General features: G+C 44.4%; 1 protein-coding gene across 6 annotated transcripts in view; it reads right to left on the bottom strand.

Moving 5' to 3' along the window:
• tbc1d1 (TBC1 (tre-2/USP6, BUB2, cdc16) domain family, member 1) overlaps nt 1–24,057 on the bottom strand; it is a 253,815-nt gene that overhangs the window by 32,918 nt on the left and 196,840 nt on the right. For all 6 annotated transcript variants that reach the window (XM_055637685.1, XM_055637669.1, XM_055637677.1 and 3 more), the window contains one exon: nt 21,689–21,847. In XM_055637685.1, the coding sequence (XP_055493660.1) occupies nt 21,689–21,847 (159 nt within the window). The remainder of the gene's footprint in view (nt 1–21,688; nt 21,848–24,057) is intronic.

Raw genomic sequence — 24,057 nt, forward strand, 5'->3', positions numbered from 1 at the left:
ATGCCCCACATTGAGAACTGTTCTAATGATACAAGTTAATCTGAAGTGTAAACTGAGGCTCTAGAAAGTGATCGAGAAGATTACAAGGCCTCACTAAAGTGTAAAAGTAATATCTGTATCTATTAGGATGACATGAGGGATCACTGAAAAATTTCAAAACAAGATCCATAACTCTCTTCCCTGTTGACGTGAGCCATGGAGGACACAGATGAGTGAGGCTTGGCACGAGAGTGAACACTGCACATTGTCAATGTTCAGGCTCCAGTCCTCGATCGTCAGCTACATGTGCCTCTATTACATGAAAAAATCAAAAGAATGAGATGGAGAGCTAAAGGCATCCATTCAAATCTTACCTGCAGATGTGGAAATTCAAATGCACAGGGTCCCTGCTTTCATTTGTAAAACTAGAGTTATGAACATAGTCCCGGCAAACCCAAGATTTCAGCAAATCCCAAGACATAAAATTGGTTTATCTTTCTCACCAGACCAGGTGCAAACTCAGTGCTGATCTTTGTTCTGTGGTACACCAAAACAGTCTAATCAGTATTTTTACATAAATAGACCTCAAGTCCACCGAGGGATTCCAGCTAATGCTTTCTGCAGTTCCATGCAATTCTGGATGCTGAAACCTCACAACCACAGCATCTTCTTTCATTGAAATCAAGCAGGAAAGCAGGTTATGGCCAGCATAAATGACATTTCAGGTCGGGACCATTCTTCAGACTGACTTTTTGGGTTCTGACCTGAAACTTATGTGTGCTTCTGAGATGCTGCCTGGCCCACTGAGTTACTCCAACATTCAGTTCAACTAAATACCAACCATCTTTAAAATGCACTCAGTTCAACTAAATACCAACCATCTTTAAAATGATAATGGTATCAAACCATCAAAGTTATCATGGAATATATTCAAAACAACAGCATCCTTTTAAAAGTTTTCCATAGATTCCACGGAACACCAATGGAAGAATTTTCTGCGCAAAATCCGGAAGACGCAGGATCATTTCATTCCAAAAAGGAAGATAAATTCTAAGGGGAGTAGGAGGCAACCGTGGCTGACTTAGGGATAGAATAAAATTAAACGAAAAGATGTATAACACAGCAAAGGGTAGTCGGAAGCCAGAGGATTGGGAAACTTTCATAGGACAACAGAAGGAAACAAAACGGGCTGAAAAGATGAAGTACGAGGGGAAGCTGGCCAGGAATATATAGGACAGTAAAAGCTTCTTTAGATATGTTAAGGGAAGAAGAGTAGCAAAATCAGATGTGGGTCCCTTGAAGGCAGACACGGGTGAAATTATTATACGGAGCAAGGAAATGGCAGAGGAGTTGAACAGGTACTTTGGATCTGTCTTCACTAAGAAAGACACAAACAATCTCCCAGAAGTACTAGAGGATAGAGGATCAAATGGGGTAGAGGAACTGAAAGAAACTATCATTAGGCGAGAAATAGTATTGGGTAGGCTAATGGGACTGAAGGATGATAAATCCCCTGGGCCTGATGGTCTGCATCCCAGGGTCCTCAGGGAGGTGGCTCTAGAAATAGTGGATGCACTAGTGATCATTTTCCAATGTTCAATAGATTCAGGATCAGTTCCTGTGGATTGGAGGATAGCTAATGTTATCCCACTTTTCAAGAAAGGAGCGAGAGAGAAAACGAGGAATTACAGACCAGTTAGCCTGACTTCGGTGGTGGGAAAGATGTTGGAATCAATTATTAAAGTGGTAATAATGGGGCATTTGGATAGCAGTAAAAGGGTTAGTCCAAGTCAACATGGATTTATGAAAGGAAAATCATGCTTGACTAATATTCTGGAATTTTTTGAGGACGTGACAAGCAAAATGGATGAAATGGCATCCTTACCAACTGCATCACAGTATGGTATGGCAACTGCTCTGTCTCCGACCGGAAGGCATTGCAGAGGGTGGTGAAAATTGCCCAACGCATCACCGGTTCCACGCTCCCCTCCATTGAGTCTGTCCAAAGCAAGCGCTGTCTGCGGAGGGCGCTCAGCATCGCCAAGGACTGCTCTCACCCCAACCATGGACTGTTTACCCTCCTACCATCCGGGAGGCGCTACAGGTCTCTCCGTTGCCGAACCAGCAGGTCGAGGAACAGCTTCTTTCCGGCGGCTGTCACTCTACTCAACAACGCACCTCGGTGACTGCCAATCAACACCCCCCCCCCCCCCCCCCCGGACACTTATTATTTTTTTATTCAAACCGTTTGTTATGTCGCTCTTCAAGGGAGATGCTAAATGCATTTCGTTGTCTCTGTACTGTACACTGACAATGAATCTGAATCTGAATCTGAATCTGAATCTGAAGTGGAGCCAGTGGATATAGTGTATCTAGACTTTCAGAAAGCCTTTGATAAGGTCCCGCATGGGAGACTGGTAACTAAAATTAGAGCACGTGGCATTGGGGGTAGGGTGTTGACATGGATAGAAAATTGGTTGGCAGACAGGAAGCAAAGAGTAGGAGTGAACGGGTCATTTTCAGAATGGCAGGCAGTGGCGAGTGGAGTGCCGCAATGCTCGGTGTTGGGGCCGCAACTGGTTACCATATATATTAATGATTTGGAAGAGGGAATTTGGAGCAACACTAGCAAGTTTGCAGATGACACAAAGCTGGGTGGCAGTGTGAACTGTGAAGAGGATGTTAGGAGGTTGCAGGGTGACCTGGACAGGTTGAGTGTGTGGGCAGATGCGTGGCAGATGCAGTATAATATAGATAAATGTGAGGTTATCCACTTTGGTGGCAAAAACAAGGGGGCAGATTATTATCTCAATGGAGTTAGGTAAGGGGGAGGTACAGCGAGACCTAGGTATCCTTGTACACCGGTCACTGAAAGTTGGCATGCCGGTACAGCAGGCAGTGAAGAAAGCTAATGGAATGTTGGCCTTCATAACAAGAGGATTTCAGTATAGGAGTAGAGAGGTTCTCCTGCAGTTGTATAGGGCTCTGGTAAGACCATATCTGGAGTATTATGTACAGTTTTGGTCTCCTAATTTGAGGGAGGACATCCTTGTGATTGAGGCAGTGCAGCGTAGGCTCACGAGATTGATCTCTGGGATGGCGGGACTGTCATATTAGGAAAGATTGAAAAGACCAGGCTTGCATTCACTGGAGTTTAGAAGGATGAGGGGGAATCTTCCAGAAACATATAAAATTATAAAAGGACTGGACAAGATAGATGCAGGAAAAATGTTCCCAATGTTGGGCGAGCCCAGAACCAGGGGTCACAGTCTTCGAATAAAGGGGAGGCCATTTAAGACTGAGGTGAGAAAAAACTTTTTCACCCAGAGAGTTGTGAATTTGTGGAATTCCCTGCCACAGAGGGCAGTGGAGGCCAAATCACTGGATGGATTTAAGAGAGAAGAGACTAGGGGCTAGTGGAGTCAAGGGATATGGGGAGAAGGCAGGCACGGGTTATTGATTGGGTACGATCAGCCATGATCACAATGAATGGCGGTGCTGGCTCGAAGGGCCGGATGGCCTCCTCCTGCACATATTTTCTATGTTTCAAGTAGAATGTTATCAGATTTAACCTGCATGAAAATTAGTTAGCCAGAGAAAGAGAGAAATAAAAAGCATATATGCTAAAACAGTGTTGAATACACATCATCTATGTATATTTGGAAGTGTTACAATAACTGGGCTGTAACAGGGGTGGGAGCACATACAGCATAGCTTGTTATTTATACTGGTGCAAACTCCACCTTAACCACAAAATATGAAGTGAAAACAGGGTCAAAAATAATTATTTATAAAGGGTCTCTTTTAGGAGTAGCAAGCGACTATGTGATAAGGTCATCTTTTACAGTTTAGCTTATTTCTATTCTGCCCATGAACAGAACTTCTAATTCCATAAAAATGGCAAAAAATAAAGTGCACTTTAAAATAATGTAAAATCATCCATCCATCCCTAATACTCTGATCTTATGCTCGTCCGGTTTGTGTGGCTTTTCTATTTGCGCAAAAATAGTACGCGATAGCACTACGATTTTTCATCAGCTTACTCACCATTCCCCTGTGCTGTGAGTGCAACACGTTATTTTCCAATCGATGGTATATTGTAAAAGTTATTAATGTTTAAAATTGTAAAAACGCGCATGCGCAGGTTGCTGTCAGACACCACCACGCAGATTGGTCTCCTCTGCTGTCAGTCAGAAAGGGGCATTGCTGGGATGGCGACGCCCCTTCCTGGCACCATTGGCACACTGATGGGGTGGTAGAGGGAGATGGGGGAGGGGAGGGGGGCAACCCAGAGCCCCACTGGCGAGGGTCACCGCAGGTCCCAGGATGGGTAACGCTCCAGCGGCTCCTGCACCGTTATACGGAGAGAGGGAGCGCCGCAGCCCGGCACACAGCACAGGCAGGGGGCGAGAGAAGACGGAGGAAGGTGGGAGAGAGGGATGGGGGAGGGAGGGAGAGGGATGAGGTCGGGAGGGAAGAAAGAGAGGGAGGGAGTGGGGTAGAGGGTTGGTAGAGTGCAGGGGGTAGAAAGGGTCCGGAGTGATGGGTAAGGTGGGACAGAGGGGGGGGCGAAGAGTAGAGGGAGACGGGGACAGGGACGGGTGGATTTGATGGGAGGGGGATAGGCGTGAGTGGTGCAATATTGTTGCGTTGGGGGACCAGGCCTCCCGTGTGACAGGGACCTCAACTTAGTCTAGTAAATACACACACACACACACACACACACACGACTGGGCTTGTATACTCTGGAATTTAGAAGGATGAAAGGTGTTCTTATTGAAACATATAAGATTATTAAGTGTTTGGACATGCTAGAGGCAGGAAACATGTTCCCGATGTTGGAGTCCAGAAGCAGGGGCCACAGTTTAAGAATAAGGAGTAAGCCATTTAGAACAGAGATGAGGAAACACTTTTTCACACAGAGAGTTGTGAGTCTGTGGAATTCTCTGCCTCAGAGGGCGGTGGAGGCCAGTTCTCTGGATACTTTCAAGAGAGAGAGCTAGATAGGGCTCTTAAGGATAGCGGTGTCAGAGGATATGGGGAGAAATCAGAAAAGGGGTACTGATTGTGGGTGATCAGCCATGATTACATTGAATGGCGGTGCTGGCTCGAAGGGCCGAATGGCCTACTCCTGCACCTATTGTCTATTGTCTGTGGCAATGAGCAATCTACCTAATGTAGAAGTGTGCTATTCCCAATGGCTTTTGTTGCAATGACCATACTACAGAAAATATGTCTGATCTATACACAAAGTTGATCCTCCATGGCACTACCACTTTACACAGTACGATGCACAGATCCCATGAAGCAGGTGAATATTCATGTGTAAATATAGAATTATGTCCTGCCAAAACATTAATCCTCATGCAACGTACAGTCTTCCATCATCATCGTGATGGGTGGTCAATCTGGCTCAGCAAAGAGTGTAGGCAGTCACATACTGATTGTTATTTACAACTAATGGTGTGAACTCCACCTTAACCACTAAATTTAAAGTGCAAAGAGGATTATAAAGATTTATTTAGCCAGGGTCACTTTCACAGTACTTTCACAGTACTTTCACAGTAGCTCGAGCTACCATATGTTGAGACCCAGTTTTTTTATTTCAACATTTTTTTCTCTTTCCTGTACCAATAGAAGATTTTCTTTAGTATAGTAGCTCAGATGGTGGAAAAACTATTTAGAAAGGAACAGGTAAATAGATACCAAGGTGCGGAAAGCAGGAATCCCAGGTTTTGCAGGTTGAACACATAAGTGTAAAATGACCCCAGATTCAGACAGCCAAGCTCGAGAGAAGAGATTTGCATGTAGTGTTTTTGGACGCGGCAAATGTGTTTGGCTCTGCCCACGTAATCTTATTTTGAGTGTTTTTGATTTCTATAGTTCCAGGATCTATAGTAAATATAGTGAAAGCATATTTCCAAGATGTCCAAATGTGTTTTAGTGCAGTCGCCTTCACAACAGCATGGCAGTGGATAGAGATGGGCATTATGACAGGGTGTACTATTTCCCTGTTAGCTTTTACAATGGCGATGGGGCTAGTTGTCGGCGGGGAGAGATGGCAGGACGGACTGCGCTTCCCTCCAATCAGGGCCTATATAGATGATACGACCTTGGTGACCACAATAATAGCTTGTACAAGAAGGTTATTAGAGAAGATAAACGATAATCTTAAATGGGCTAGATTGAAGATTAAGCCTTGTAAGTCACCGAGTCATGTTTTGGCAACAGGAAAGGTAGCAGAGAAAAGGATTTATATAGATGAAGAAGAAATCCCGCCTGTAATGGAGAAGCCTGTTAACAGCTTGGGTAGGTGGTATAAGAGGATGTTGGATGATACTGAACAGGTTCAGAAACTTAGAAAATATGTTATATATGAAATATATAATGAAAATGAGTATAGAAGCTGGGATGTAATGTTAAAATTGTACAAGGCATTGGTGAGACCAAATCTGGAGTATGGTGTACAATTTTGGTCGCCCAATTATAGGAAGGATGTCAACAAAATAGAGAGAGTACAGAGGAGATTTACTAGAATGTTGCCTGGGTTTCAACAACTAAGTTACAGAGAAAGGTTGAATAAATTAGGTCTTTATTCTCTGGAGCGCAGAAGGTTAAGGGGGGACTTGATAGAGGTCTTTAAAATGATGAGAGGGATAGACAGAATTGATGTGGACAAGCTTATCCTTTGAGAATAGGGAAGATTCAAACAAGAGGACATGACTTCAGAATTAAGGGACAGAAGTTTAGGGGTAATACGAGGGGGAACTTCTTTACTCAGAGAATGGTAGCGGTGTGGAATGAGCTTCCAGTGGAAGTGGTGGAGGCAGGTTCATTGGTATCATTTAAAAATAAATTGGATAGGCATATGGATGAGAAGGGAATGGAGGGTTATGGTAATGAGTGCAGGCAGGTGGGACTAAGGGGAAAAAAAATTTGTTCGGCACGGACTTGTAGGGCCGAGATGGCCTGTTTCCGTGCTGTAATTGTTATATGGTTATATGGTTATTGATGGGATAGAAAGGATAGAGAAGTCAGGGCTTCCAGGTAAGTTGAAGCTGTGGTATTTGCCCAGTGCTCGGCACAGGGAGACCAGTGTGGAGTAAAGCAGGTCCAACAGAGAGGAGGAAATTGGTTGTAGAGCAGATACGTCATCGGGAGGAAGCAGTGAGATATATAAGGGCAGTGGCTCAGGTTAAGCAGGGACAGCGGATGAATTGGGAAAGTGTAGAAAAAAGGAGGTTCAGCTGGAGGGACCTGTGGTGTGTGAAGGCGGGCCATGTAAGTTTCCTTATAGGGGCTATTTACGATGTGCTGCTATCACCGCAGAACCTCAAACAGTAGGTAGATGGGGACCCGGCATGTCCCCTGTGTTCAGAAATGGCAAAGTTGAGGCATATTTTGTCAGGATGTAAGACTAGTCTTTCTCAGGATCAGTATACTTAGCGGCATAACCAGGTCTTGAAGTGCATAGCTGCAGCAATTGAGTGGAGGAGAGCACAGGTGAATACAGTGGACATCAGGACAGAGAGTGTAGCTATTCATTTTGTCAGTGAGGGAGAGAATGGTAGAGGAGGAAAGTTTACAGATAGGTATGAGTTAGGCCAGTTAAGAGGAGTCAATGATTGGGACCCACAAAATGCTGGAGAAACTCAGCGGGTCAGCCAGCATCTCTGGAGATGCAGATAGATTAGGGAGGGAAGCTTGTTCCACAGGAAATACTTAGTACTAGTTAGTGTTATGGTCAGTTAGTCAGCAGATAGTGTATTTTATAGAACTGATGGTGCCTTGGGAGAACTTAGTGGATGAGGGTTACGAGAGGAAAAAGTTTAGTTACATAGAGTTGGCAGCCGAAGTTGGCCAACGAGGATGGAAAGGAAGAGTAGGTCGGATAGAGGTGGGTTTTGGAGGTTTCATAGCACGATCGACCACGTTGCTATTTGGAGAGTTAGGAATTTGCAGACGTTGTTTGGATCAGGCCGTAAAGGAGATCTCAGCGGCAGCAGAGCAAGGCAGTAGGTGGATTTGGAGGAGAAGAGGATTCAAGATTCAAATTAATTGTCGCACGTACCAATTAAGGTACTGTAGCGGCACCATGACGTCACGTGCCAGCCCTCGTACCTACTGACGAGGGTTCGACCATAAGTGGCCCGTGTATTAGCTGACGCCACAGTACAGTGAAATTTGAGTTACCATACAGCTATACTAAGTAAAAAGCAAAAATACACACAGCACATAATATAAAGTTTAACATAAACATCCACCACAGTGGAATCAACATTCCTCCCTGTGAGGAATAATGTCAGTTGGGGCAGGAAAGGAAATGCATAACATGCGGTATGTGTATTTCTTTGTAAGTGTGGAGGAAGGGATGGCAAATATTGGTTTAAATCGAAGATATACACAAACAGCTGGAGTAACTCAGCGGGTCAGACAGCATCTCTGGAGAAAAGGAATAGATGACGTTTCGGTCGAGACCCTTCTTCAGACTGAGGGTCTGGGGAAAGGGAAACAAGAGATATAGATGATGATGTAGATGAGAGAAATAAAACAAACAAATGAAAGATTTGCAAAACAGTAACGATGATAAAGGAAAAGGCCATTGTTAGCTGTAGCCTGGGGAAGAACAAGTACAGATAATGAGACTCAACAAAACGACTTTGAAGCTGGAACAATGACTTGGGTGGGGAACAATAGAGAGGGAATGCAAGGGTTATTTGAAGTTCGAGGGGGGGGGGGGGGGGGGGGTGAGTAAAGGACACAACAAAGCAAGCTATTAAGTGCAGATCCTCAACTATGGTTCAATCTAACACACGGTTGCCGCAGCAGGACTGAAAGTGCTAGGTGTATAATTAGGGCCCCACCCAGCGGAATGAATATTGACTTCTCTAACTTTGTAACCCTTGCTTTCCTTCCCTCCCTCCATTCCTCTCCCATGCTAGTTCTATGACCAGTTTGACTGTCCTCCTGATTAAATGATATCTTTGCATGTCTCGTTGTCACCTCCCCCTTGCTAATTTTCCTTGGACTGCGTCCCCTTTGATCTCTCATTTTCACACCTTACCCTTCCACATCTCTTTGTCTCCCTTTTCTGTTCGAAGAAGGGTCTCAACCCGAAATGTCACCCATTCCTTCTATCCAGAGATGCTGCCTGTTCCGCTGAGTTACTCCAGCATTTTGGGGTATCTTCTATTTTTTATAGATAAGGAGACTGGACTTGCACATAATATACAAAGCCTGGCTTCTTAAAGGCCCTATACCATTATTGTTAAACCCCTTTTCACTCTTCGAGTAAAATCCTCTTGCAATAAAGGCCAACTTTCCAAATTGCTTCAATCATCAGTCTGAAGAAGGGTCCCGACCCAAATCGTTCTCTCTCTATTTTCCTCCACAAATACCACCTAACCCACTGAGTTCTCCCAGCAGTTTGAAGATCTCAGCATCTGCCATCTCTTGTGTTTCCAAATTGCTAGTTGACCCCACATGCTAGTCAACATTTAGTAATTCCTGCATCTCTGAGGATACCCAGCGTGTCTGAACACCAACACCAAGCAATCTCGCTGCATTGAACAAAAAATATTCTGCCTTTCTGTTTTTTCTACCAACGTGTTGACCTCATATTTTCTACATTATATTTAATTTGCTAGATCCCTGTGCATTCATTTTGCCTGCTTATATCCACCACAAGTCTTTATGCGTTCTTCTCACAGCTTATACTGCCACCTAGCTTTGCATCATCAGCAGATTTTAACAGGTGTGTCACACTTGGTGGCCTCATCTTTCTAAATCATTATTATAAACTGTGACAGGTTGAGGCCCCAGCATTGACCCGTGCAGCAACACGTTATTAACAACCACGCATCCCAAAAATGGATCCAATTATACCTACTCTCGCTTCTCCCCATGAGTCTATTCCAGATCAATGCAAGTATATTGGCTTCAATATTGTGAGCTCAAATTTGATGTTGTACCCTGTCGAATGGCAAGACAGGCGTTTGAAATCCCAGCACCACATGAGAAGTGTAACAATGGAACACAGCATGAAGGCAATTCTAATGGAGAGGTGCCAATAGAAGTCATTGGTGGAAACATGCTGGCAATTGTCAGTGGGGAGCAATGAAACCACAGGTCAGTTCCAGGCACTGTGAAAGAAGAACAGTTGTCTCATGAAGGAGAGTGGGGTGGGAGATTGCAACCTTCACGTGGTCCGCCCTGTTTCGACAAATGCAATCAACCTGGTGTGCACAATCAAATAAGATCAAATAGAACGTTGTCCTACAACTTTAGGCTGTGCACGCCATACACAAGAAGAAGCAAAAGATGAAGAAGAAGAGTGGTCAGATGTCTCATTTTGGATCATGTGACAAACTGCGCAGGAAATGTACAAGAATCAAAAATCTTCACGCATGGCAAACCCAAAATAAAATGAAAAATGGTGGAAAGACTCAAACGATTAAGTAGCATCCGTGGAAAGGAAAACAGTTCATGGTTCAGCTCAAAGACTGTGTTACTGCTGCCTGAGTGCTTTCTACATTATCAGTTTTTACTGCAGTCAATATAATCAACTGAGGGAAGGAAGAGGGGAAATAGATCGGTCATTGTTACAGGCACAGTGGTTTGTGAAGTGGGAAAGCAGAAGTTAAAAACAAATTTAAAAAACTGAGCAGTTGCCTGGAAATTCTTTCCAAGGGTCAAGTGGAAACTTGGAGAAATATAATAAAAGGCTAAAAATGTCCATTGGCCTCACTATTGTGAATGGGGGGAGATGGAGGTACAATTCTGTGAAACTCCCCAAGATCTGATGTTAACTCGAGACAATTTTCACTTGAAATATTGATACTTGGATCTTTTTGGAGGCATGGCTTTAGAGTTCTAATGTGCAAATTATAGAGCTTGAGTTGTTGATTGATTATCCGCAAGTGAGAGAATAGGATTGTTCAACTTAAATAACATGGAACAAACCTACACGCTATGTCAAAATCTGAGCACGATATGACATGCAAATCTTTGCACAACTAGTTGTTATGGGCACAAAACCACAGGCTCAAGTTTAAAAACAGTACGTGTTCAAGGCTACACCCTCTATTGCCTAACAACTATAATGATAAACAAATAGATGTCAGGTCCATAACACTGCACTTCAAAAATAAACAGTGGAACATGCTTTCCACTGAAGAGAACTATATAGTTTAATTCATTTCAAGAAGTGCCCTCCCATATGATTAAATCTAACGTCCTATCAATGCCTAATAGTAGTACATATAGTTGTGATAACATGCTGCCCCAACCACATTTTTGCATCAATCATCCCTTTGAAAGCCTTGGACATTTTGTTCTTCATGTTCTCCAGAAATGTTGCCTGACCTGCTGAATTACTCCACACTTTGTGTCTATTTTGGCATGCATTTTGTCAACTGCATTACCATCCATTCTTATTATCTCAGCTCCTTGAGCTCGTTTCATACTGATCCCAGTGCCCCTTGTCACCTACTGCAAGGACATTAACTTTCCTGATGAAATGGCATGTTCATTCCATCTCTACCATCTTCCAAGTTGAGTCATTTAGTACATCTTTGCCCGGTCTCACCAGTAGTTCATGGGAAAACATGTTTCCTGTTGTTTGCGCATCAACTCACGAAGAAAGCTAACGGTCTTGCTGGCTTTTTGACGAGCACAACACTCCTGTCTTCTCATTTCAAGCTTCACCAGCAGTGGTCCATGCCATATATACCCATATGGGTATATGGGACTAGGGGAGAATACGTGTTCGGCACGGACTGGAAGGGTCGAGTTGGCCTGTTTCCGTGCTGTAATTGTTATATGGTTATATGCTATTCTCTCAACATCATCCACCTCACCACCAGTCACCTAGTGCAAACCATATCTTAAACCGTGAGGCCACATGGATGTTAGAGGAACAGCACCTCATATTTCACTTGGGCAGCTGACAACCCAACGGTATAAACATTGAGTTATCAACTTTTAAATAACTTCTACATACACTCCCCTCTTCTCACCTTCCCCCTCCGCTCACCCTTGTCGTCTAACCAGTGCACAGTTCACCATATAGTATCCGTTTTGAGATCACACCTTCCCTAGCCAACAATGGGCCCACTAGGGCACCGCCCCGCCTGAGGAGACGTGTTGCTGGCTCTGATTTGTATTAGTCTTTTCTCGCCTCCAGCTCTTCTCTTCCACCTTCTAGTTATTACACCAGTGAAGCAGGCTTTATGCTGCCAATATTAAATGAGGACAATTCCCACTTGAAACATAGCCAGAAATATCCACAAATGAATCTTGGCCGCGTCTGTTAGTTTACTCAAGTAACGATCAAGGAACTGCAGATGCCCTCACCTCCCTTCTCCAGTACACCATAGGACCCTGCCTGCTACAGGCACAAATCAGAATGGAAGCGTATTTGTCACTGGATATGTGCAATGAAGGACAAGAATAGTAAGATTAAACGAGAACTTACCAGTTCGAAGTTTGATCATTATTTTATGAGGAGTACGTTGAGGGAATACGTGAAGAACCCCGCCAGGACGCATGCGTGTCATTCTTCAAAGCAGCGATGTGAAATCACAGATAACTGTAATGACTTAAACATAGTAAGATTAGAGAAAGAAAATATCAGTTGAGTATATGATCATGGGTGGGAGCGGAGGGCACGTATTCCCTCAACGTACTCCTCATAAAATAATGATCAAACTTCGAACTGGTAAGTTCTCGTTTAATCTTACTATTTTACTTCGGAGTCACGTGAGTGACTACGTGAAGATTTCAAAGCTCTGTGATTTCATGCCGTGGAAACGAGTCCATGCATCACATCTGCCTTAATGGCTGTAGGAGGAATTGTGTCAACATAATTTAGACATGAATCCGACATTGAAATCCATAAAATTTATGAACACAAAATTATAACCCCTATTTATGGGGTAAATTAAATTACAGAACTTAAAATTGTTTCTGCAAACGTTCCAGGTTTCATGACTGGTTTATGATAAAATAGTTGGAATGTTTTTTCCCCTGACCATCCTGCTGCCTTGAGGATTTGGTCCATTGGTACATCCAACTGCATAGCTGCCGATGTAGCTGCAGCCCTGGTGGAATGAGATTTAAAGATATTAGTATCCACCCCAGCCTGTGTTAGAACCTGTTTCAGCCATCTTGAGATGGTCTGGACCGTCACTCTTTTGTGTGGTTGCTTGTGGCTGACTAAAAGTGCCTTCTCATTGCCTCTGATGATTTTCGTTTTCTCCATGTATAACGACAAATGTCTTACTATACAGAGACGATCATCTGTTGGGTAAGACCTAAATTCTATATTGAGGCCTGCTGATCCCTGTCTGTTCTGCTTTACTAATTCATAAATATGAAACGTGATATTTTCTGATGTAGAAGTCATGTTGTCCAGTCTTAATTTATGTAATGACTGTACCTTTTGTGCCGTGACCAATGCCATTAGCATGACTGTTTTTAATGTCAGTCTATGTAGGGACAGAGCTGTTGCTGGAGACCAATTCCTGAGCATCTTCAGGACAATACTCACATCCCATATTTGGGAGTACCTGGTTCTTGGGGGATTGGTATTAAAAATTCCCCTCATAAGTTTTGTTACCAGTGGGTGAGTCCCAACAGAGTGACGCTCTGTTCCTTGCCATAGATATGTTGATAGGGCACTTCTGGCGCAGTTGATGGCACTAACATGCTGGTGATATGACCCAGTACAATATGACTTTAGGCCATAGAATGCACCCAACATTTCCAGGTAGTTTATGCCCAGTGTGAGTAATAATGATGCCTCCTGAGCAGTCCATCTACCTCCACAGCTGGAGATGGAATTGGTGGCACCCTAACCAAGTGCACTGGCATCAGTTTGTAGTACCATAGAAGGGTTACTGATAATGATTGGATTGAAAATTTTAGTTCCATTTTAACTTTGGTTGGTAGCTTCATTGGTCTGTCAAAATGATCTGCATTGATTTTGAGTGCTTGTATTTTTGCTTTCTGTAAATTTTGGTAATGTAAAGGTCCATATTGTGTGGCTGGAAAAGCAGCCACCATTTTGCCAATTACTTTTGCTACCAATCTGATGGATGGTTTACTGATGTCAATTAGGTTATTGCAAGCCTCTATTAAGTGTATAGCCTTTCCCTTAGGCAAAGTCACTGACATGTGAACTGAGTCAACGGTGAAGCCCAAATAGTCCATAGTAGTGGAAGGCGTTAATTTCGATTTAACTGGATGGATAATAAACCCTAGTTTTTCAAATAACTGTTTTGTGGCTGTTACAGTTTATTTGGCCAATTCCAAAGTTTTGCCCATAATAAGTATGTCATCTAGATATGCCATGCCCATGTGTTTTCGTTTCCGTAGAAACGCTAGGGCTGGTTTCAAAATGTTTGTGAACAGCCTGGGGGCTGATGTTAACCCATTTGGCAGCGCTTTATACTGCCAGCGCTGTCCCATTCAGTTGACTTTTAAGTAACATCTGTGGTCACCTCTTATAGGCGCTGAATAGTAAGCATCTTTTAAATCGATGCTAGCCATGAAGTAACCTTTGGAAATCAATTGTTTAGCAGTAACAAAGGTTTCCATTTTAAAATGCTCCATCGCTCACGGTCACTGCCCGCCCGCGGCTGCTCAAAGTCGGACTCATCAGTTTTCTGTCTTGCCTTACCGCCCGGCCGCGGAATGGATCTGGCCGGTGCGGGGGCAACATCGGGTACAGCTGATCCCATTATCGGTGATTCACGTGCCGCTGGCCGCTGCTGGCTGCCCGCTACTCCACGGTCCTCTCCCACCAGCTTTGTCGCAGCCCTTTTTGTTTTCTTTGATTTGTCCATACTCCCCACCTGTAAATTGGTATGGGAAACACAAAAGACCGCAGAGTAACTCTTACCTGCAAGTTCCGGCTTTTAAACTGCCGCTGCGGGGGAACGTCGTTCCACCCCGCCTGACTGTTTCGCAATGCGTGTAGCGATATGACACGCATGCGTCCTGGCAGGGTTCTTCACGTAGTCACTCACGTGACTCCGAAGTAAAATTGTACTGGAGACAGAGCTTTCTAATTCCATTCACTTTAACCCATTTATTTAAAAAACTAATAAGGCCAAGATTTGGCCAAATTCACAGGTCGGGTGTAGCAGCCCAGCCCATGCCTGAGGTGCAGACATGGTCCCTCATTGGGGAATTTCCCCACAGGGGAATGCGCTAAACAAGAATGCATTGAAGGAACAGATGAACCATTGTAAGTGGACTTGTGCTTCTACACATCGGAGTGCAGAGTGTTACAGAGTCACAGATTTCTCCCATATGGAAATCTGGCCAAGATCACTAAACAAAGCAAATACCGAACAAAGCTTCCTGTATCCAGGCAGACTTGGAGCGGAGGGGTTGAGTCAGGAGAAAATGTTGTTATGTTTGTGGCAGATACAATAACTCTAGTGAAGACAATTCGTGCTGGGGTTGCATCCGAGCTTCAGCACCTGTGAGAGCTGTCTGAAGCAGCTGACCCTTGTCAATCTGTGCAAGGACCTGCAACTTCATAGCAATGTTTCATTGCGAACAGAGCTCTGTCCGAGGGCAAGGGGACATGTAATTCCTACTGCCTCCCCTTCACAATCCAATCCCTGTTTCCTATCTGTGCAAATGGTAAAAAATGCCCTGAAAATGACTGCACATCCTCTCCCATCTATAGTCCTAATGCAAAAAACCCCGTAGACACTGTCCCCTGCACATAGGACCTGGCTGATCGTGGCCTGAAGGCTCGTTCCCTGAAGACCAGAGACCGGGAAGATGGAGCCAGTGATGACGACAGGTAATTAGCAAGGCTGGTAGGAGAGGAGAGGGAACCAGGGTCTAGGCTAGTGTGCCCTCGAGGTTGGCTGCGGTAGAAGACCCTGGGAAACAAAGGTGGATGGGTGATGGAGAGGGACGTTGGTTCGTTGGTTGATACAGACGTCCAAGGCCGGCCATGACTAGACGTCTGCAGCAGTCTGGGGCTTGCCTGGAATGGGCACCGCTCATAATATCTAGAGCGTGGACTGGACTTTGAAAATGGTGCCAAAACATGGTGCTCCTTGCATGGGAGATCAGTGGGCTATTCCTGCACACTTGCAAATCGTGGATCTGCTTGGGTATGGCAATACTCTACTGGACTGCTCGTAAGAAAAATAATTTCACTGTGTATCTGCACTTCGCACGTATGAAGCAAAATAAAAGCAAAATTGAACCAATAAAAGTTACATTTTTCTAAGTTTCGCCCTTTCTGATGAAAGGTTAAAGATCTGAAAAGCTAAATCTGTCACCCTCTCTGCACGTGCCGCCTAACCTGCTCATTATTTTTGACATTCTTTTGTTTTAGATGACAAAATTTTGACTGATGATCAAGTGTACGTCCCAACCTGGGGACACTCACTTCCGCTTACATAGGCAGATAGTTGTCACACAGAGGACATTATGTTATAGTTAGGTTAGGTTAGAGATTCAGTATAGAAACAGGCCCTTCGGCTCACTGAGTCCGCGCTGACCATCGATCAATTGTTCACACAAGTTCAATGTTATCCCACTTTCGCGTCCGTTCTCTAACGCACTAGAGGCAATTTACAGAGGCTGCACGTCTTTGGGATGTGAGAAGAAACTGGAGGACCCAGGATATACCCACTTGGTGACAGAGAGAACCTGTAAACTCCACATATGGTCAGGATCAAACATGGGCACCCGAGGTCAGGATCAAACGGGTCTCCAGCGCTGTGTGGCAGCAGCACTACCAGCTGCGCCACTGTGCCGCCCTCTTATGGCTGGAACCCAACAGATATCTGTCTTGCTTGGGATTACTTCTGCCTGGGCCGAACCCTGCCAAATACAATACCCCATCAGGTCCATTGCACATGTTCAAGCCTCTGCACATGAATCTTTTCACACAACCTGCAAAAACACAAACTCTTGCCGACTGCTTCTTCATTCCAAAAGTTGATACCACCACCACTTCTCTATTGAAAAGGCCTACCTTACAAAGCCTGGTTAGGGTCAACCCAGTTCTTGAAAATAACAGAAAACAATCAAGATAACAGTAGATTGATAAGCAGCTGAAGAAGGGCGGAAAAAAAACCAAGCAGCTTGGGTGGGCCCTTCATCAGACAGTGTGTCAAGATAAGCAAAGCCCCATGATGACCCACCCTTTCTTTGTTCCTTCCTGTGTGGAAGCACCTGCCAATCCCTGCTTCCTCACGACAGATGCAACCCACCGCCGCATGAACCATCAACACAAACCACATTCTGCTTCAATGTGGCGCCAGGCACAAGCCACGCCCCATAAGCTTTGATCACACTTGCTTCTCACAAGTCATTGCATTAATAAAAATAAAAGGCTTACTGTTTCGCTTGCTAGCATTTAAACAAGCAGTAGGCAAACAATGACAGTGGATAAGACACAAAAATACTGGAGTAACTCAGCAGGACAGATAGCATCTCTGGAGAGAAGGAATGGGTCACCTTTTGGGCCAAGACCCTTCTTCAGACTGCGTCAGGGGAGAGGGAGCCTAGAGATATGGAAGGGTGAGGTGTGAAACACTGAGCAAAGCAGACAATGCTAACTAAATGTAGAATGGTTCATTGTTGCCTGAGGGGAAGGTGACAACGAGGCACCCAATCAGTAACATTTAATCAGGACGACAGTAAAACGAGTGGGAGAACGAAGTCAGCGGAGGGATGGAGAGAGAGATTGAAAGCAAGGGTAACTTGAAGTTAGAGAAATCACATTTCATACCGCAAAATATGAGGCATTGTTCCTTCAATTTATATTGGGCCTCACTCTGACAATGGGGGAGGCCCAAGATAGAAAGGTCAGTGTGGGAATGGGAGGGGGAATTAGATTTTTAGCAACTTGGAGATCAGGTCGGTCTAGGTGGAGTGAGTGGAGTTCAGCAGAACAATTGTGAGCCTGCACTTAGTCTTGCCGTTGGTCTCAGTCGTGGGTTGAGTTTTAACTCGTGGAGTTTATTGTCGTATGCAGGAGTACGGAGAGGTATAGGAGAGGTACGGGTGAGGTACAGGTGAGATACAGGTGAGATACAGGTGAGGTACAGGAGAGATACAGGAGAGGTACAGGAGAGATACAGGAGAGATACAGGTGAGGTACAGGAGAGATACAGGAGAGATACAGGTGAGGTACAGGAGAGATACAGGTGAGATACAGGAGAGATACAGGTGAGGTACAGGAGAGATACAGGAGAGATACAGGTGAGGTACAGGAGAGATACAGGTGAGGTACAGGAGAGATACAGGTGAGGTACAGGAGAGATACAGGAGAGATACAGGTGAGATACAGGTGAGATACAGGTGAGATACAGGAGAGATACAGGTGAGGTACAAGAGAGATACAGGTGAGGTACAGGTGAGGTACAGGAGAGGTACAGGAGAGATACAGGTGAGGTACAATGAAAATTTTGCTTGCTGCAGCAGCGCAGGCACATAGACATCACCACTGACAAATCCACTTCTTCGAAACCAAAACCTCTCTGAACTTCTTGTCGGCAAAGCCATGATTTATTAGTGGATATTTGTTTCCATTTCAATTATTTCACTGCTGCAGTTTGAATCCTTTACTCACTGTCTGAACATTGCCATTAATTACCAGCCACATGTCTGTTTACACCTGGGCTTTAGATAGCAGACTTACCGCAGCCAAATGCTGAACACAAGAACCCACAGCACTATAATAGCATGTCCTTGATGCCAAGACTTCAACCTGATTCAAATTATATTTTTTCTATATTCCCTTGCCAAATATAAAATACTCAGCCTTCTCTGTAATCCCTGCTCGGGTTCAGAAGGAAACAATGCAATAGGTTAATACACGCATTTCAGAGACTGAGGAATTCCCTTAAAAAAAAAATCAGCCAAAACACGAAATGTGGCAGAAATATTTGCATAGGAATTCAAGTAGAGAATACCACAGTTATTTGAAATTAAAGTCAGAATATGAGGTTTCAGCCTGGTTTTATCTTCTGTTTCCTCAGGCTACAACACTGAGAGAGAGAGAGAGGGAGGGGCAGGAGGAGAGAGAGAGAGGGTGGGGGAGGGGGGGAGAGGGGGAGTGAGGAGGGGGGAGGGGGGGGGGGGGAGGCGAGAGAGGGGTGTGAGAGAGGGAGGGCAAGAGAGAAGGGGGACAAGATGTGGGGGGCAAGAGCGGGGGGGGGGGGGGGGGGGGAAGGACAAGAGAACAAGAACTTTTCAACTCAATTTTCTATTCAAGCACCTGGGCAGAGATAAATCTCAGAGGAAGATTGATATGGTTGGACGGAAAGATCTGGAAACTACAGAAGAATTTGTTGGACGGCTCGATGCTTAAGGAACAAATAAATCTATGAGTGCCTCACGCTTTAGTGAAGAAGGAGGAGGTGGGGAAGAGGGCTTCAATTCGGGGTTACATTTTCATTGAAGGATGGTCATGGAATTGTGACCATAGTTGGCAGCAGGAGCTAGTGTGTGTGATGCATGGATCTACCGGATATGGTAGCGAATAGCTAAACCAGTTAGCTCCCACGACCATCTAAATCTGCATCCTTCTGGCTTGGGAGAGATGAAGGCCAGAGCAAGATATGTGAATGGTTTTGTTGAGGGAATGGTGAGGAGAGCTTGAGATGATTGCATTTTAAACCATATTGAGCTGGGATTTGGCCAGTGGAAGAAAGATGTGAAGACAATTTGATGAGTGTTTTTGAGGCTGCAAGGATAGGCTTGGGAAATGCCTATTTCAAATAAAAACAGGAGGTGAAACATGCAAACTCCTCAAAAGGAGGAGAAAGTGTTGGAAGGGTTGGCAAACAGATGGAGATGTGATTTGGTGGTCTGAGATGAACATCTAATGTGACAGCCAGACCTGCCCCTTGTATGATGACAGTTATGAAATCCCGAAGGAATGCTCCATATTCCTCTTTATTGACAAATGGAGGCGATGGGCAGGAAAACTCCACTGGTACATCAGGACAACCAACCAATCATGTCAAGGTGCCTCTGCAACAATGCATCCTTCAGGACAGACGAAAGAAATTCAGGCAGATAAGGAATTATTAATAATTATATGTACATGGTATTGGGGGTAGGGTGTGGACATGGATAGAAAATTGGTTGGCAGACAGGAAGCAAAGAGTAGGAGTGAAAGGGTCCTTTTCAGAATGGCAGGCAGTGGCGAGTGGAGTGCCACAAGGCTCGGTGTTGGGGCACTCCACTCCAATGATTTGGAAGAAGGAATTAGGAGCAACAGTAGCAAGTTTGTGGATGACACAAAGCTGGGTGGCAGTGTGAACTGTGAAGAGGTTGTTAGGAGGTTGCAGGGTGACCTGGACAAGTTGAGTGAGTGGGCAGATCCGTGACAGATGCAGTATAATATAGATAAATGTGAGGTTATCCATTTTGGCGGCAAAAACAAGGGGGCAGATTATTATCTCAATGGGGTTAGGTTAGGTAAGGGGGAGGTACAGCGAGACCTGGGTGTCCTTGTACACCAGTCACTGAAAGTTGGCATGCAGGTACAGCAGGCAGTGAGGAAAGCTAATGGAATGCTGGCCTTCATAACAAGAGGATTTCAGTATAGCAGTAAATAGGTTCTTCTGCAGTTGTATAGGGCTCTGGTGAGACCACATCTGGAATATTGTGTACAGTTTTGGTCTCCTAATTTGAGGAAGGACATCCTTGTGATTGAGGCAGTGCAGCGTAGGTTCACGAGATTGATCCCTGGGATGGCAGGACTGTCATATGAGGAAAGATTGAAAAGACTAGGCTTGTATTCACTGGAGTTTAGAAGGATGAGGGGACATCTTACAGAAACATATAACATTATAAAAGGACTGGACAAGCTAGATGCAGGAAAAATGTTCCCAATGTTGGGCAAGTCCAGAACCAGGGGCCACAGTCTTAGAATAAAGGGGAAGCCATTTAAGACTGAGGTGAGAAAAAACTTTTTCACTCAGAGAGTTGTGAATTTGTGGAATTCCCTGCCACAGAGGGCAGTGGAGGTCAAGTCACTGGATGGATTTAAGAGAGAGTTAGATAGAGCTCTAGGGGCTAGTGGAGTCAAGGGATATGGGGAGAAGGCAGGCACGGGTTATTGATTGGGGAAGATCAACCATGATCACAATGAATGGCAGTGCTGGCTCAAAGGGCCAAATGGCCTCCTCCTGCACCTATTGTCTATGTTTCTATAACAATTCATTAATAATTAGGATAAATTAATATTATAATTAATAATACGGAAACATAATAAGGATAACAGAAAAGTACCAGACTATGATGGTCCAGAAGTCAGCCTACATCACAACAATGTTGTGTTAATTCTTAGTTACTTACCTTCTCTATGACACGATCTCCACCCTCGGTATAGAGTTACTGGCATTCACCCTGGAATTCCAGCACACACTGCACACGCTGACAAACCATTCCAGACACTCACCGGGAAAAGAGGAATTGGCTCGTATATAGCCTATACCTACTCTGCTATAGCGTAAATATATTGGCTCTAATATCCTCCTCTATCCGTCCAAGTGGAATGGTCAACTGATTCACAATCCAGCCTTTGAGCTAATGTACCTTAGTCAGGTTGAATGCAAGTCGACCATGTTGTACAATAGACTCAGTCGATTAATCCCGCCTGAATAATCGGAAGTGAGAGAGAGTGGAGTTGATAATGAATGAAGTGGACACTCACCAAGGTCAATGAGTATGGCGTGCTGTTGAGACGTCAGCTGTTTTAATAGCTCTTGATATGGAGTGTTCTTTGGCTGTTGTTTCGCAGGGAGCTGATACCTCAGCTGATGCTGCTCTGCGAGAAGCTTCCATATTTCCCCTCGATGGTGCCGAGGCACTCCTGTGGACACATGTTCAAGAGACTTTGTGAAATTCCCCTGCTCAGGATTCAAAGACAATGGGTGTCAGGGGTTATGGGGAGAAGGCAAGAGTATGGGGTTAGGAGGGAGATATAGATCAGCCATGATTGAATGGTGGAGAGGACTTGATAGGCCAAATGGCCCGATTCTGCTCCTTCCACTTAAGAACTTTTGTCTAGAACATTAAAATCAGCACGGACTGTAAACCACACCGTAGCTTGCTGGATGAAAATTCCTCTGTGGGCTGCTGTTCAAAAAATGCACTGTTTTAAAATAGTTATATCATTTTTTTAAATTTGAGAAACTTGTATGGAAGGATGCTTTTTATTCATAAACATCATGCCTTTTCACTATTTGACTGACATTTCCAATTTGATTTAAAAACATTGGAGAATTTAGGACTGTCAACATTAGTTCCACCTACCTGTGTGTTTTTTAAAAATATGTTTTTTGAACTGTACACTAACCATGGGCTTTGTTAAAATGGTACGTATTCAAGACCATGAACTACTATTTACCTCTTTGGTGACCACGGACTATCCTTGATCAGACTTTACCTTGCATTAAACGTTATTCCCTTATCATACACTGGAAATGGCTCGATTGCAATCGTATTGTCTTTCCGCTGACTGGACAGCACGCAACAAAAGCTTTTCACTGCACCCCCGGTACTCGTGACAATAGACTAAACTAAACTGCAAAGAAGGAAGAGCACTGGAAGAATCAGGAGGTTTGGTCAGAACTTGGTAACATAGAAACATAGAAATTAGGTGCAGGAGTAGGCCATTCGGCCCTTCGAGCCTGCACCGCCATTCAATATGATCATGGCTGATCATCCAACTCAGTATCCCGTACCTGCCTTCTCTCCATACCCTCTGATCCCCTTGGCCACAAGGGCCACATCTAACTCCCTCTTAAATATAGCCAATGAACTGGCCTCAACCACCCTCTGTGGCAGAGAGTTCCAGAGATTCACCACTCTCTGTGTGAAAAAAGTTCTCCTCATCTCGGTTTTAAAGGATTTCCCCCTTATCCTTAAGCTGTGACCCCTTGTCCTGGACTTCCCCAACATCGGGAACAATCTTCCTGCATCTAGCCTGTCCAACCCCTCAAGAATTTTGTAAGTTTCTTTAAGATCCCCTCTCAATCTCCTAAATTCTAGAGAGTATAAACCAAGTCTATCCAGTCTTTCTTCATAAGACAGTCCTGACATCCTAGGAATCAGTCTGGTGAACCTTCTCTGCACTCCCTCTATGGCAATAATGTCCTTCCTCAGATTTGGAGACCAAAACTGCGCGCAATACTCCAGGTGTGGTCTCACCAAGACCCTGTACAACTGCAGGGTCAATGGGCAAGAGCTGAAAACCATCAAGACTGGTCATCCCACAAGACCTATTTCCCTCAATTTAAACTTCATCTTGGCAATCAGTGATGTTGGGGTAGAGGTTCACCAAAGGTCACATTTGCTCCATGTGCACTATGGCTGTGGAAGCATAAGTTTTTTCAGCTTGTGAAATTCTATGTCATTGAAATCAATGGAACTGAATTTCAGAATTGGAGTTAATATTCAAATCTTACTATATTGACTGATGATATGTTACTACTCTAATAATTACCAAGTAAAAATCAACCAGAGTGCAGTCCTGATCTCCCATCTACCACGTTAGAGACCTTTGAACCACCTTTAATTAGACTTTATCAGACTACAATGTTATGATAAAGATCCTTCAACATCTGCAGTAAGATGCTGCACATGTTCGGTGGTAGCCAGTGCTCAGTCTGAAGAAGGGTCTCAACCCGAAACATCACCCATTCCTTCTCACCAGAGATGCTGCCTGCCCCACTGAGTTACTCTAGCATTTTGTGTCTCTCTTTGGTTTAAACCAGCATCTGCAGTTGTTTCCTACAAACTAAAACTGGTGATATGTTGAACACGGAGGAAGATTATCTGCAATCACGATGGGATCACGATTGAGTGAGCCTATGGCCGAGAAATGGCAAATGGAGTTTAACTCAAGATTAATCCATTTTGGTAAGATAAACCATGGCATGATATGCACAGTAAAGTGTAGGGCCATGGGGAGCATTGCAGAACAGAGAGACCTAGGGGTGTAGGGTATATAGTTCCATGAAAGGGTCGACACAGTTGACAGTGTGGTGAAGAAGCCATTTGGCACTCAATGCATTGAGT

This window comes from Leucoraja erinacea, chromosome 1 (assembly GCF_028641065.1).
Source record: "Leucoraja erinacea ecotype New England chromosome 1, Leri_hhj_1, whole genome shotgun sequence".
Taxonomy (NCBI): domain Eukaryota; kingdom Metazoa; phylum Chordata; class Chondrichthyes; order Rajiformes; family Rajidae; genus Leucoraja; species Leucoraja erinaceus.